This window comes from Cryptomeria japonica, chromosome 8, assembly GCF_030272615.1.
Source record: "Cryptomeria japonica chromosome 8, Sugi_1.0, whole genome shotgun sequence".
NCBI classification, from domain to species: domain Eukaryota; kingdom Viridiplantae; phylum Streptophyta; class Pinopsida; order Cupressales; family Cupressaceae; genus Cryptomeria; species Cryptomeria japonica.
In genome coordinates, this window is record NC_081412.1 from 719,746,205 (window position 1) to 719,762,942 (window position 16,738).

At 35.6% G+C, this 16,738-nt stretch overlaps 1 protein-coding gene across 1 annotated transcript; it reads left to right on the forward strand.

Moving 5' to 3' along the window:
- Nucleotides 1-11,193: 11,193 nt before the first annotated feature.
- LOC131074224 (ankyrin repeat-containing protein At5g02620) lies at nt 11,194-16,458 on the forward strand. Its single transcript, XM_058010798.2, has 5 exons — nt 11,194-11,333; nt 11,672-12,348; nt 13,920-14,350; nt 15,214-15,636; nt 15,988-16,458. The coding sequence occupies exons 2-5, from the start codon at nt 11,700-11,702 to the stop codon at nt 16,315-16,317; spliced, it is 1,833 nt and encodes a 610-aa protein (XP_057866781.2). The 5' UTR covers nt 11,194-11,333; nt 11,672-11,699; the 3' UTR covers nt 16,318-16,458.
- The last annotated feature ends 280 nt before the right edge of the window (nt 16,459-16,738 follow it).

Sequence of the window (16,738 nt, forward strand, 5' to 3'; positions counted from 1 at the left end):
GACACACCAAATGGAAGAGAAAGAGGAGGAATAGAGCATTAAGATACCTCTCCCAGACTCCATGTTAGAGCTCCAAATCCTAGCATTGAGGAACTATGCACTGATTGGTAAGTTCTGGTCCTATTCCCCCAACTCTGAGCATTTAAATCGATGGGCTTTGAAAGATTGGCCAGGTATAGATCAACTCTTATACTGTAATCAAGAATCACATTTTTTTATTGCTACTTTTCACTGAAAATCTGATAGGGATAAAGCACATAAAAACAAAGGTTGGTTTTATAAGGGGTATGGTTTATTCACTATGATATGGCATCCAAACTTTGATCCTAGGAGTGTCGTCATCAAATATGCCCCATTCTGGATTTCTTTCCCGGTCTTACCTCTTGAATATATGGACTTAGACCTGATAGAGATATTTGCTAACAAAATGGGAATCTTTGTTAAACATGATCTTATCCCATTTGAGAAACCCCATCTCCCTCTAAGGGTTTTCCTTCTCTTCGATCTGTCAAAACCTTGGGCCAAAACAATTCTTATCTCTTCCTCTTTTGGAAGGTGTTCACAACGTATTCATATTGATTACCCAGACACAGTTTATGATCACTCAGAGTTCCTAGCGCATTTGACATTTTCATTCCAAGGTGAGGACTGTCAAAACAATGTTGTATGTGAGGATCTATCCTCATATTCTCTCCAATTGAAAGTACATCCACCTCTTGTTGTTCGTCATCAATTTGAACCATAATTCAAAACACAACAACAAGAGAATCTACACACAGAGGAAGGGATGGGGAATCTAAACTAGGTTTTGAATAAGGATGGGGATACTAATCATGAATTGTTATCCCGAATAGGAGAGATTTCAGTGGTAGCATATAGTCAAATAGATTAGAAGGTAGCTCTTCCATCAGATCAACAATTTGTTTTAACTTGTCCTAAGTTGAGACAACAATTGGTAAGATTTCATAGAAGCATCTAGAACAAAAAGTATAACTACATAGACCATATAATGGCCCTGTCTTTAGATCCTAAAGTAGTCTTTAAAAGTCCCGAGTTAAGACGATTGATGGTGAGAGTTCATACCAGTAACTTACACAAAAAGATAAATTATGGACCGGTCCTCTTCAAGTTATCAGACAAGAAACTCATATTGAATAGTACACAAACGCAAGCCCTCTATCATGTTGACAAATTGTTGAGGGAGAACTTCCAGGAGGATAAACTGAAGCAAGACCATATAGTCATTCAGTATTCTACTATAGGAGGGCCCATTAGGGTTGTATTCTAGATCAATAGTCAGAAAATGTTGTCAATAACTATTGTGATAGATCCAGTAAAATGTCTTCCCTTTTCCTTAAGTGGTCAAAGGCATTCCCCATTAGACTGGAACAAATAATTTCTTTTGCATTTTAAATCCTCACACTTGCTGGGCTCCCAGAGTAAAATTATTGAAGAGCATATTCATAGAGCATGTTCATTGTTCTTAGATGAACAATTGGTTCAAGAAGCAAAATCACTTGATATTGATGATCTTTCCAAATCTATGTTCATATCACAAAATAGGAAAAGCACAAGCTAGAATCCAAAAACTTTTTTCCTTTATTACAAGAGTATGGATCAACTGAGTAGGATCAGGGACAAACTTCACTAGACCACAACACTGACACCTATCCGGAGCAACAAAACACACCAGTTAAGGTGCCCTCTATATATCAAACAAGATCAAAAACACCAAAGCAAATAGGGTAACCAAAAGGGAAGGTGGGGAGAACACCAAAAAATAAGAGACTAGCAAAAAAGACAAGTGAGGAAATTAAGGCAAGGTTGCAATCAACTCTAGAGGAGAAGCTAGGTCTAAGGAGGGTGGTTCACTCTCCGAGCCCACAATGAGGATAGTTACCTAGATTGTTAGGGGTATTAATGCCCCTGACAAAAGACACCTCATAAAATCTCAAATTGAGAATTGTGGGGCAGACATTGTTCTCATCCAAGAAACAATTTTTTTAGATATTAAAGAAGAACAACCATTCAAAAAGTGGCAAAATTGGAATTACACAGCATCTCAATCCATTGGTGCTTCTGGAGGGATGGCCATATTATGGAAACAAAATGTAGGCAATATATCAATCATAGCAACAAAGTCAAACATCATACATATTTTTGTTCATTCAACCAAAGGGTTTTTCCATCTTATATCTATATATGGCCCAACTTCAACAGGGGATAAGAAGGCAGTTTGGGACAATATTGCTCAAATGCTGCTCAGTTTTCCTCTTGACCCCTTTGTTATAGGTGGGGACTTTAATGTAGTACTGTCTTCTCAAGATAAGTCTGGGGGTATCATCCCTCCACCAAAAAGTATGCAAGATTTCAAAAAACAATTCTCAAATTATGCATTAAAGGACTGCATCCCTATTAATGACACTTTCACTTGGACAAATAAAAGACAAGGATTCGCACATATAGAAGAATGAATTGAAATATTTGTTGTAAACCCCATCTGGACTTCAACATTTGGAGTTCCCAATTCCAATATTTTGCCACTTGCAGGGTCAGATCACTTTGCATTACAAATTGTTGTACCATTAATTCCTATTTTGAGGAGAGGCAAGCCAACCTTTAGATTTGAACATATGTGGTTTAGGGATTTTTCTTTCTTACCCCAACTTCGGAGCTAGTGGCAAATTGCACCTTTTGCTCAAGGAAGCAGGATGTTTCAATTTTGTAAAAATCCTCAATGGATAAAATAAAAAATTAAGGAGGAAAACAAATCTTTTTTCCAAAAGCCAAATAGAAAATAAAATCAAAGAATTAAATGAACATATCATTCAGTATGGAATAGATGAGAACACATACAAGATTCAAAATGACCTAAATTCTCAGCTACAAGAGATCTTAGCAAGAGAGGAACTATTTTGGAAACAAAAGACTAGAGAGATGTGGTTACAAGAAGGAGATAGAAATACAAAGGACTTTCATGCTTCGGTAAAAATAAGGAGAGAAGAAATCAAATATCCCAAATCAGAAATGAGCTTGGTGATACCATTGTGGACGATGAAGAGATTCAAAAAGAAGTAGCATCCTTCTTTACTTCATTATTTACAAATGGGGTTCCTAAGGGGGAAGATATTAGACAAAAATCCCAGGATATTCTTAAGCATATCCCCCACCCCCAATTAATCAATGATCAAGATACATTGCTCCTCATGAAACCTTTTTCACTATAACAAATAAGACAGATAGTTTTCTCTATGCATCCTAAAAAATCTCCAGGGCCTGATGGATTCCTTGCTCTCTTCTTCCAAAAATGCTGGAGTTTTATGGGATCGGACATTTGGAATATGGTTGAGGAATCAAGAAAAAATGGCAAAATGCTTAGTCAGTTTAATACCACTCTCATTGTACTCATCCCTAAGTTGTCGAATCCTTCAAGTTTTGCATAATTTAGACTAATATCTTTATGCAACGCGATTTATAAGATTATCTCAAAAGCCATTTCTTTGAGATTGGCTCAGTTTATTCCCAAGATTATCTCTAATCAGCAAGGGGGTTTTATCCTGAGAAGGGAAACTGCAAAAGGGGCATTGGTTGTTCATGAAGTAGTACACACAATTATGGAGTATAAACTAGAAGCAATGATAATCAAACTGGATATGCTAAAATCATATGATCGATTAAATTGGAACTTCTTACACCAAGTTCTTATCAGATTTGTGTTCTCAAAAGCATGGAGTAATTGGGTACTTTTTTGCATCTTAGGTGCAAAGTTCTTAGTTTTGTTGAATGGGTCTCCAGTGGGTTTTTTCTCATCATCTCAAGGTGTGAGACAAGGAGACCCTTTATCTCCATCTCTTTTCATTATAATGGATGAAGCCCTCAACAGAATGATAATATCAAGATAGGAGACCACACTATGGAGGGGGATCCAAATTCCTCAAACACAAGTAGTCCTTACACACTGTCTATTCACTGATGATACAATTCTGTTTGTGGAAGCCTTGGTTAAGGAAACCAAGAGCATCAAGAGACTCCTCCAGTCATATTATGAAGTGTTTGGTCAAAACGCGAGCAAGGCCAAATCTAAAGTATTCTTATTTCATTGCTTTCCCTTGTTGGCAAATAAACTGATCAGCACCCTAGGATTCAAATAGGCCAAACTTCCTTGTAAATATTTGGGTATCCCATTGTTCTTTGGTCCGAACAGAAACCATTATTGGGATTCAATTATTTCAACTATTAAGAATAAGATGGACTCTTGGAAGAGTAACTGGTTATCCCTTTCTGATAGGATTTTACTGATCAAAATAGTGTTGTACTCTATCCCCAACTATATAATGTCGGTCCTACCTATGCCTTCTAAAATTAGAGATGACCTTGAGTCTCATCTCTAGAAGTTCCTATGGAAAGGCGATAGAGACCCCAAAAATAAAATTCATCTCCTAGCTTGGGAAAAGGTTTGTGTTCCTAAAATGTATGAGGGAGCGGGTATTCCAAAATTTGAAGGCAGGAATAATGCTCTTGGTGCAAAGTTGGTATGGAAACTTTATGAAATAATTCATCCATCTGGGCTTCTATTATTAGAGGCAAATATCTTGATTCCAATGAACCTGAAAGAATTTTCACTCTATTAGACGCCCCCAAAGGATAAAAAATGTGGAATTTTATTATAAGGTGTAGAAAACATATGTTATCAAAACTATCTTGGGTAGTGCATAATGGAAGACCAGCAAGATTTTGGGAGGACATATGGAACAATTACCTGACCTTGGACAATATTTGGGGGCTAGAGGACATCAAAATTTACCTGCAAGATGTGTGGGGATGCACAGTGAGGTATTATTTTAATGTCCTCCCAATCAAAGGCAGTATGAAAGCACAATGGAAATCCTTCGCACATTTTCCAGTTCCACAACTTCAAAAACAAAAGATAGCATTAGAATTAAAGATCAAACAACTTTTCTACAAAGATAGAGATGACAAAATTGTATGGACTCCCTGAAAAATCATGAGCATATACAGTCAAGGAAGGCTTCAGAGATTTCTCTAATCATGACTCCAACCTTTCATTGAGGAAGTTTACCTTCTATTGGAAAGATTGTGGTTTGCAAAAGGCTGGTGCTTTTGTATGGCTTGCTTTAAAAGGGTGAATTTTGACTAGTGACAAGGTGGCTTTACTGAGAATCGTCCCTCTTTTTCAATGTATTATGTGCAATAAAAACATTGAAACATCGTATCACCTACTCTTAGAGTGTGGAGTGGCTCAAGAATGTTGGCATTGGCTTCTCCACAAACTAGATTGTCTTTTCCCCCTGCAGAATTCAGTCTCATAAGTCTTTGACACTTGGCCTAAGCTCCATAAAGAGTCCCTTTTTGTTGTCATTTGGGAAGTGGCCCTAGTAGTCTTGATATGGAATATTTGGTGGGAAAGGAAACAAACATATATTCAGAAAGGAGAAGAATAAGATATCATATATGAAGCTCAGAATAGAGACAACAATATCAGAGTTTGTCAACACCTACACAACTAGGAAGAAGAAATTAGCTTCACTCTTCTCCTCTTGGGATGACAGCATCTTGAAAAAATAGAAATGCATAAAGCTTCCATTCAAGGGGAGTTTGATGTGAAAGAAGGAAATTAGAATTGACAGAAAAGAAATTAGATGGAAACACCCCAAGGATAGGTTACTAAAATTTAACTTTGATGGTGCAGCTCGTGGGAACCTAGGAGTTTCAGGAATTGGTTGTGTCATCAGAGATCAAGAGGTTCAAGTCTTGGTAGCAAGTTATGGGAGGATCTCAAATGGTACTAATAATATGACAGAAGAAAGGGCTCTTCTTCTTGGTGGCAAATTAGCAATCAAATCTAAGGTAAACAATCTAATAATAGAAGGGGACTCTCAAAATATCATATATGCCCTTCTCTAGTAGCAAACTCCCAACTGGCAGTTAGACTACATCATTCAAGAATCAAGAGAACTAATCTCCTCTCTAGATTCTTATCAAATTGAGCACCGTTATAGAGAAGCCAATAGGCTAGTAGATACTTTGGCAAATATGGGGTGTGAGCAAGAAGAAAAAAGGGTTGTTCTTTCATATAGGGAATTCCATGAAATTAGATTATCAAAGGAGCAATTAGAGAGAGATTTGTATTAAGTCTAACTTTTTCTTTTCTAACCTTTTTTTGATAATTGCAGACATGACTTATCTGTGGTTTGTTACATGTGGGACAAGTTATTAATGACTTACTAAAAGCAGGGTGAGGAATACATAAGCAAAAATGTCTAATCTCATAAGTGAATCTACCCCCTGTGCACTAATAAGAAAGTTTGCACGAGCCACCTCAATTTCTTCTTCTATGGTAGTGTGGGAATCCGTAGGCCAAAGTGAAATTGATTTAAGGATTATTTTTTAAGAAAGACAGTTGGACATGCCTTCTACCAGGTACCACGATGGCAATCAATTAAGGAGTACTTCGCACTTGAGGAATATAAATGTCAAAGATCTAAATCCATACACTAAGTGATTGTCATTTTAAATCATAATGGTGTTTCATGAAGGGAGATTATGTAGCAAAAAACTATCACATGATGATAGTTTCAACACGCTTGCGAAGGGATTTTTAAATTCTAACTTGAAAGCTTACACAAGCTTAGGATAAGCCTACAATTAAACTAGAATAATAATTCCTCACATGTATTTTATTGAATTGGTGACCTTAAGGGAAGAAAAAAAAGTTGATTAGTTACGAATTCAGGGTAGAGATCATTGCATAGTACAAAAATGTCAAATGAAGGTCATTCCAAGCTTCGACTTTCAGTCTGGTCACACAAGCCTGTGGAATTACATAGGACTCCGCACATGGGAAAGCGCTTGAAATACAAAGCCAAAGACAAGATGTACATTTCCATAATCCGGCTTTTTTGGTCTTGCAAGTTTGTTGTCGATTTCTTCAAACCAGGTCAAGTTCTTATTAAGCTGAAGGTTTTAGCTGGGCATGGATTCTACAACATTTCAGGGTTGTTTTGTGGTGAGTTCCTTATTGGTAAGATCTATTGTGCTTCTCTTTGCTACGGTTGTACATGGCTTTGCATATCCATTTGCAGGGGAGACCCAACGAACCAATGCAGTTTGCATTTGTTCAACCTATTAGCATGACAGACACATTTGCACTTTCAAGTGGATCAATAGCATGGGCGATAAGGACTATTATTAGGGAAGACTAGATTGCTTCAAATCCGTTGGCTTCGCCAAACATCATGACTTCCAGATTTGCAACTATGATTGTGGATTTAACTCAGTTTAGGGATTTCATAAAGTTGGTAATTAGAGCTTATGCTCACTCCTTTGACTACACTTGGGAAGAATTGAATTCCCAGTTGGATAAGTATGATATGTTCAGTGGGGAGGCTTCCTGAACAGGGCTGATTTTCTGTTTGATATCATCCCCAGGGCAATTTGCATCTCCTTCATTTATGGCATAAGTTGTCCTTCCCCTCAACCTTTTCTTTTTTGGGTGCAATAGTATGCAATGACAATTGGAGAACCATTGATGTCAATAGTAGTGGCTAAGTTTTCAGCTCTGTGGATCTTGAGGGAGTATGCAATGTTCGGCCAATATTGGCTTCCGACCTCCTTCCCACTTCCAAGTGAAGCAACTTCCTCTTAGGAATCAGGAACAACATAACATCCAAAATTCGCCAAGTTTTTTGGGTTTACCAGTCGACAAGTTAGGTATAGTGAGGTACCTTCTGCAAATTTATGTTCTTGGTGGTGATTATTAGCTAGGCATTATGTATAGTTTGTTTTTTGTAACAAAATTGTATGGGGGAAAGGTTACATTGTTGTACTCCCTTTGTTCATGTTGTTTTTTCTCTCTATTCAGCATGTTTTCTTGGGTCATCCAAAGAATGTGGATGTCCATTTTGGCTTGTATCTTCCTAGAGTTAGTAGGATGTTAGTTAGTATCTCAAAGTGTAATACCTTTGTAATCCATATTTTATTACTAACATATTATAGGCTACGGCCTTTCGCTTCAAATTAAAATAAAAATTGAATTGATAAAATTTGAGAATTGAAATAATCAATTTAAATCTAAAAATTAGGGCTCTTTTAATTAACCACTTAATTTTAAAATTTAAATTTGAAATTGTTTGGAAGAAATTTAAATTGAAAATTAGGACTTTGTAAAAAGAACCTCTTAATTTTAAAATTTAAAATTAGATCTAGGATTGAAATTTGGAAATTGATATAATCAATGCAAAATTGGGAAATGCACAAGGTTAATTTAAATTTAAAAAATTAGGGTTTTTTTTTAATTAACCACCTTAATTTTAAAATTTAAATTTGAAATTGAAATTTGATCCAAAATTGTGATTTTGAATTGGAATTGAAATTAACAACCAAATTTGAAGTGTGAAATCCAGAATTTAGACAACCACAAGCTCAATTTTTAAAAAAATTAAAATTAGGGTATTTGAAATTAACCACTTAATTTTAAAATTTAATTGTGAAATTTGACTTGTAGATGAAATTTGAATTTTGAAATTGAAAAGGTACTCAGATCTGAAATATTTATCCAAATTAAACAAATCACAAGCTCAATTTTGAATTTAAAAATTAGGGTTTTAGTGAAATCAACCTCTAATTTTTTAAATTTGCAAGGAAACCAAAACTTGTAAATTTTAAATTGCATACACTCAAATCTAAAAACAAAAATCAGAATTAATGGTGTAAGATATCAGGTTCACCAAAATGTAAAGTGGAAAATTTGAGCTTAGCAAATTCACCACATAGAAGGGAGAAATTACTAAGGCAATTTTCACTTGAAGGACTTTACATTCAAAAGAGGAGATGAATCCACCTAATCCAATCCTAAATGAGACAAGGACTGAATACTGACTGGATTGGATTTGTTTGGGTTTTCCTCTTTTGTAAGTTGAATTGTTAAAATAAGTAGAATGCTGAAATTGAAGACAAAATATGTGGAAACGGTGAGCTAAAGGTTTGGGATTTCGTCATGCACCAAGATCTGAGTAATATGAGCTAATTTGGAACTGCCCTACAAAAACTGCCAAAAATAGCAGGGATCGAATGCAGGGACCAGGACACCCCCCTCTTGGTCCTCCAAAAAAATTTATCGTCAAAAAGGGTTTTTTTGTTTCTATGTGTGAAGCTTATTTCCAGAAGTACAGCTGCGCACCTATTTCCTGCACACAGAAGGAAAGGGAAATGTGTTGGGAATAAGGGTTTGCCTAAGTCAAACCTCAGTTGAGGAATCAACCTTAAATGAAATATTGCAAATACTGGAGTAAATAATGGAAAGGTATACTTTAGATATGCAATGATTGAAAATGATGCTTTGCTTCTTAAATGTAATCACATGTGTTGTATGAAATGGCATGAACATGACAAAACCCTAGCGCGCGCGCACACACACACACACACATGCACACGCACACGCGCACACACACACACACGCACACGCACATGCACACGCACGCACACACACACACACACACACACAAACACACTTGCAAATGAATGATGTAATGTTGCTCCAATAAAGAATATGCAGCCTTGAAGAATGCTTGAATGTTTGATGTAGTCTCTTTGCCTTCTCCACCTTGCTCGCCTACATGCTCCTTATGCTTGTTATCATGCTATCTCAAAATGAGAGGGGGAGACCTCCTTATATAATTACATCTGTCAGCAAACATTCTAATTTTTCGACAATGATCGACATGAGGAATTATTTTCCTACTCAAATTTGAGATAGGGCCTAGGGGCCAAAATAGGTCCCAATTAGGGATGACCAAGGCGTGGCGCCCTGGTCCCACCCCAAATTGGGTTAGGAGCAAGGGGCTATGCTAGGTGCAAGAAAAAAAAAAGCTTGGTTGCATGGGGGAGGCACAAATAGGTCCCGATCAAGCATGAGGATGAGACTGCTAAGGTGAGGGCCCCAAATACGGTTAAAATTGCAAGCAGTGCAATTTTAGGACGCTACACCAATTTGTAACCCTTCTAACCAACATGCAACACCTATTGTTCCACTTGTAGAAAGGAAGTGAAGGACAACTCCATCTTCATCTAAGGCTTTAAAGAAATAAAAAGCTACCCTAAACCCTCCAAATCGTTCCTATTGTCTTAAGAAAAAGGGAGAGACAATAAAAGAGACTACAAGAAAGTCAAAAGTGATTTTTTCTAGAATATTTCATGATAAAGATGATACCATTACGTATAGAGAACACATTTCATATTATCAAAATCTCCTAAATGGTTGGAGCCATTTCCCTCCTATTCATATAACCATGTCTCTACCTGTTCTCACATTTTATATCATGGACTCAAGAGTATGACACCATCCAATACACTTTTTATATTAAAAAAATTATTATATATCATATTTCTATAAAAAAATAAAATTAAAAGTGATGATATTTAGGTCGTATGGGTAGTAGTACTTATAACCCATTGCAATAAAAATAATATAAAAAAATTCTTGGGCAAGACAAACTTGGTCCTACAAAAATAACTTCAAAATCGGCAAGCTAATAATAACCAGTGATGTTTTCGAGTATTTGGGGGACAATATTATGATGCATACTTCATAAAAAGTACAGAGAGGAAACAAAATATTCTATTATTTGCTTCTTTTTCTTTCTACATTATCTGTTAAGATTCTTTTCAGCTTTGTTTTATGTTATCTTAAACTTGCTTACATTGTAATAATCTTCTGAATCATTGCTGACATGAAAGAAAAATTCTCTGAATACTCATGGTTAAGAAATGTGATGTCAGTTAAAGTGAACGGGAATTATTTTATTATTTGAAATTGATCCAGTTAATATCTACTTCATTCAGTAATTGCACTTGCTTAAGATCACACTGTTGTAAAGGACAGACAATCTTAGAGAGAAAAGAAAGCATATAATGTATAGATAGATGGGAGAAGAATAATTTAAAGAATGCATCAGATCCACAAAAGTGAACCACCAAGGAAAGAAATCTCAGAATGTTGACTAGTCATTACATGGAACTAAAGTAAAGGAACCGACATGAAGTTCTTTCTTTATGGAGACACAAATGCATGTGGGTACCACCCAAAAGCACAATAGGGCATTTTAAGAATATGAATATATTCAAAATATAATTATTTCTTCTCTTGGGTGGGCCTGTTATGATTATCAGATTGTTCACCTGAAATGCTAATTAAGTATTCTTCAAGATTAGTGGGTTTGATTAATTTATAAAATGGGTCTGAAACCTTGATAAAGATTAAGTTCTTATTTTTTTGCAGAAGCTCCTTTCAATCTAATGGACTGTAAAAACCTCATGTACATTATTCTTTTGAAATCATTAAACTTTACTTTGATGAATTTAGAATGCCATGAAAATCAGTAGTGTGCCATATTCAGACATCATCTGATGGTCTGATCTCAATTAAAAAAATTATGTTTTTTAATTGTTTGGAAGTATAGAGCATTGAAGATAGGTTGTGTTGGTTTTTGCTGAGATTTCTTAATCATATTAAATACCTATCAAACTGTATTTGTCTTTTAAGAAAACTATTTATTAGTTGGAGTGATAATGGCTGATAATATATGTCATTCTTCTTTTAGACAAATTGGTCCGTAGGGTCTATTTTTAACTTTTCAGAGAATTGTTTGTGTAGATTATAGAAAACCTCTCTGAAATAAAAAATGATGGGACATGAAATGGCAGTCCTTCCAGTAGCCAGTACCATGGACAGGAAATTGTATGAGTGTGCCCTAGAAGGAGACGTTGGGAATCTGAAAAATCTGTACTCCAAAGATCATGAGATTGTGAAGGACATTACACCTCAGGGAAATACTGTGCTCCACATTGCAGCCAAGAGAGGGCATGCTCATTTTGTTAAGGAGATTCTTGGCTTGGAGCCAGAGCTTCTGAAGGTGGCCAACAGTAAGGGGGACACAGCATTGCATGAGGCTGCTAGAAGGGGTTATGCTGATGTTGTGAAGGAATTGTTGAATGATAAGAGTGCAGAACTCTTGGTTGACAAGGATGTGGAAGGATTTCAGACAGCAGAGATTGAAGATCTTACCAACTTTCAAAATGCTGAGAAAAATACTGCGCTACATGAAGCTGCAAAAGGTGGGCATGGGGATGTGGTAAGTGTTTTGTTGAAATGCAATGAGGATGCAACCAGTGTTGTCAACCAGAATGGGGAGTCACCTCTGTATAAGGCTTGCGAGGAGGGACATCTGAAGGTGGTTGTGCAGCTTTTCAAGAGTGCAACTTCTTTGACTTTAGAACGTATCCATGACAATAAAACAATTCTTCATGCAGCTTTACTTGGAGGCCACAAAGGTAAGTCACTGTGATGCTGTGTGCTTGTAACATGGCATAGGTTTTATGTAAATCAATGTTCCAAGAATAGTAAATGGGTACTCCCTAAATCTATATCACCTACAATATTTTGAATTTTTAAACTGTTTTGTTACCTAATCAGTGAAAAATAAAAAATCTGATAGATCCTACTCATATACCATGTTTATATAAAAACTACAAAATCTATACCTTAGACATGTATGTTTCTTTACTTTGTTGTAAGATCCATACATTTTACTAATTTCTTTTCACCATTTGCAAATCTCTAGATTCCCTCCCTCATTCATTTGTATCCTTTGTAGATCTTGTGTATTTCTCTTTTGATTTTTTGATTTTTGTATTTAATTCCATAATATATTGTACAGTTTATATACAACAAACTTGTTGCCAAGCAACATATATCAAAAAAAATCTCATAACAATTAAAATTCAGAGTCAAGCCTCAGCCTAAGTAAATTAATATAAGACCCTATTGTGGAACAATAAATTTTTTTCCATATGGTTACAAAAGTTCGATAAAAAACAGAGACCATAGATTATGATAATAGTCGAATAGAAAACTGTATAACTCAAAAAACTTTCATTAGAGTCCAGAACCTTTTTCCTCCAAAAATGTTATTCACAATATTGGATGAATCAGAGTGCAGAAGTTATGACACCGTTAGAGCCTACACAGCTAACTATAAGCTGAGAGTAATGTTTATATATAGCAAGATAAAAACTTGCATATTCTGCATCCTCAGACATTTTCAAGTTTTCAGCATTCCACTATTAGATCCAAAGTAGGCCTCTGTAGACTAGATAATCTTTTTCAAGTTAAAATAACCAGACATATTTTCAACAATCTGACAAGAAGATTTGTTAAACCAATGTTAACTTATCAAGACAGAGTCCAGACTACTAATCATTGTACATAGCCTCATCTTGTGTATGTACCACAAGATTTTACCATAAGAAGAAATCATGGTAGGCAGGGTCTTCCTCATTGTTAACCGAGAACAATATCAAGCCTCACCAATCTCACCCTCTGTTCAGTTATTTAAAATACAATAGTTTTCTTTGGTTACTCATGACTGCTTCCAAATTATGCTGAATAAAATCTTGGCCTTCAATTCACTTATCTCGAGCATAAAAGTTTTCTGCTGTTGCTGATGATAGTTTTGAGGTTAGGTTCAATGTAGCCCTCAACTCTTTCTAGCTCGAGCACATTGTTTATGTTATGGCTAAATATATAGCACCTATAGCCAAGTCTTGTAACCCCATTTAAGTATTGGCGATGCCATGCCCTGCAGATAAAGCTTTGAAGCTGTCATAAAAATCTTCGGATTCTCCTCTTGATTTTATCTTTAATTATATAAACTTTATCTTTGAGATTTGTAATAATCTCTTTGCTGCTTGCACCAATATTACAGTTTGTGGTAATTATGGTTATTAATATAACTTTAGTTTCTTATATTTCAGCAACTTTGCTCTGCCAGTGCATTCTTAGACTCTTATATAAGTTCCAACTCTTTCTTCTTTCTTTTTGACAATACTTTCATTTTTTGCAGATGTGGCAGCTTATTTGCTACAGGAGCTACCAAAATTAGCTAAATCATCAGACAAATTCGGGAGCACTCCATTGCACTTGGCAATATCTAGGGAAGACGAACATGTGGAAATAGTGCAAGAGCTGCTGAAAGCGGATTCTTCTGCCTGTTATAAGTTCAATGTGAAGGGAATGACACCTCTTCATATTGCAGCTGAAAAGGGGCATGCCCACATACTTCAGGAGATACTGAACTGCAGACCAGACTGTATTGAACTGAATGATCAAAAGCATAAACGAAACATTCTGCACTTGGCAGTGGGAAATGAGCAATCCAAAGTGGTCAGATATTTGCTGAGGAAAAGGAGAATGGAGATGTCTGAACTGATTAATGAGCCAGACAAGGAGGGGAACACACCGCTGCATTTAGCCACCATAAAAGACTCATTAGAGGTTTGTTTGATTATCTTTTCTTTCTATCTGCTACCATAGATGTCTAGATGAATCTTTGTTCTTTGATGCTTCAGACTAAATGCAATGAATCAGTGTTACCTGAACTACTGAAATCATTGAAACATCTTCGAGATATATGGAAGGAAGCCAAACAATTGTCTTCAGACAAAATGCAATGACTGAATCATAGCTTTAGTCATTGAAACTTCTTCTAGATATCCGAGAGGAAACAAAACAATAGTATATTCTCATATAATAAGTTTATGTCACTTCAGGCAATCTAGAAAAGTAAAATGAAATTAAAAAATCTAATACAATAAGTCAAGAAAGTGTTTATTATGTTTATAAATAAAACAAAAATATGTATGATATAAAAGGTTAAGTAACTAAAGTCAAATGTGAAAGAAATATATAATATGAATGCTTCTATTAGAATGAATATAAAACAGTGTACATCTCTTTAATTGTGACACTATATATATACTTCATGTCACAGTTGTCTCCATTGTTTGAAGACTTCCTCCTTTGTATGTAAAGAACTATCAGATACATGTTTCAAGCCACTAAAATTATTGACTGAAATGGAAAAAAGTTAATTCTAAAGTTAGAAGAAGCGCCCATTTGTTTCTCCTTACTCAAATAACGGACATTTAAACATGCCATATTGGTGAATACTGCTTTTCAGAATTCCAATACATCTTTCATTGAATTTTTTTAAGCAAGCCTATATAAAGACTTCTAAAAATGTGAGAATACCTTTAAAGCATATAAAAATGCATGTTTCAGAGTGTAAACATCTTTATATAAAACTAGCATTCAGTATTCATTGATGTTGATATATTTTATTTTGTTTCTGATTACAGATGGTAAACCTACTGCTGTCCCCATCTCCACCCATGGCAGCATTGAATCTCAATCTCAAAGCAGTCAATAAAGCAGGCCATACTGCATTAGACCTAGCACAGATCAAAGGAGGCCACTCATTTGCACAACTCTCCATCTGGAAAGCACTGAGATCTGCCGGTTGCACGCATGGTGAACACTTACTTGAGGATTTGAAGGAGAACCCAACATTCCCAACTACCCAAGTTAATAAACCCACTTCTAATTCTAATTCTGCAGACATATCTCTTCAAAAAATGGCAGAAACTCTTTCTGTTGTAGCAGCCCTTATTGCAACGGTCACATTTGCAGCAGCATTCACTGTGCCTGGTGGACTTTATCAGGGTCCTGGTGGCAGGGACGAGGAGGGAACAGCAGTGATGATAAACCGGGTAGTTTTTAAGGTATGGGTTAAGATGAAATTTTTATCTTTTTTCCTTCAGATTGTCTTCTGTTTTCAAGTTCTTTTCTTGCAGGTCTGAATTGTTTTGCATAAATCTGAGTGCAATTACTTGTTTAGAAGATTGATTGGTTTGATAAAGCAAAAGTGTTATATCAGTCTTCCAGATCACATTTTTTTATCTACCATCAGAATAAAGAGTGCTATTATTCTGATGATGGATCACAAAGCGTGATCTGAAATGTTAATAATAAAAAATATTACACAATAGAATCTAGAATCTAATTAACAGATTTAATAAATTATGAAAATTCGATATCATTAATTGATCTAATTTGTTGATTTGATGTATTAGGTGTTTGTTATATCAGACACCGTGGCCATGTGCAGCTCCATGATAGTGGCCTTGATTTTGGTATGGGCAGTCCCAGGGGTCCCTGGGCTTTTGGCAGGGGCTGTAGGGTGGGGTCTGAAAATACTGTGGGTGGCCTTGGGAGGGATGGTGGTCACCTTTGTGACTGCAATGTATCTGGTGGTTGCCCCAAAGTGCCTTTGGTTGGCAGTGTTGGTGTGCATATTGGGAAGTAGCACACCCTTCATAGTGAGCCCCCTAGTCATTGATTCTGCTAAACGCAACGTCCATAAGGCAGGCTTCCACTATGAATATAACCAACAGGGTCTGTAACAACATGCTATACTTTTCTCACAATGCCAATTCATTTATTTTTTGATTAGTTAAAATTTCACCACATGAAAAGCACATTAGAATTTATGTCGAAGACTCGAAGTGATCAAGATTTTGCTTAATTCTGTAAGGTTTTAGTTTTATGCTGTTTCTTTGTAATTTAATCGGTTCCCTTTCTTTAGCTCACAAAACGGTACAAATAACGAAAGCTTATGCAACATATCTTGTTATAACATAAGTTCAAATTTTATTCACTCTTTTGTTTCATTTCATATCTAATGGTAGTTTAATTGTGATGGTCAAATTTATATATTTATATTATTTTTAATTTAGTTTCATGTCTATTTTAAAAGAAAAAAAATTTAGAAAAAACATTAATAAATGATATGATTTTATGTAAGGTTGAGATTGTATTCTACAT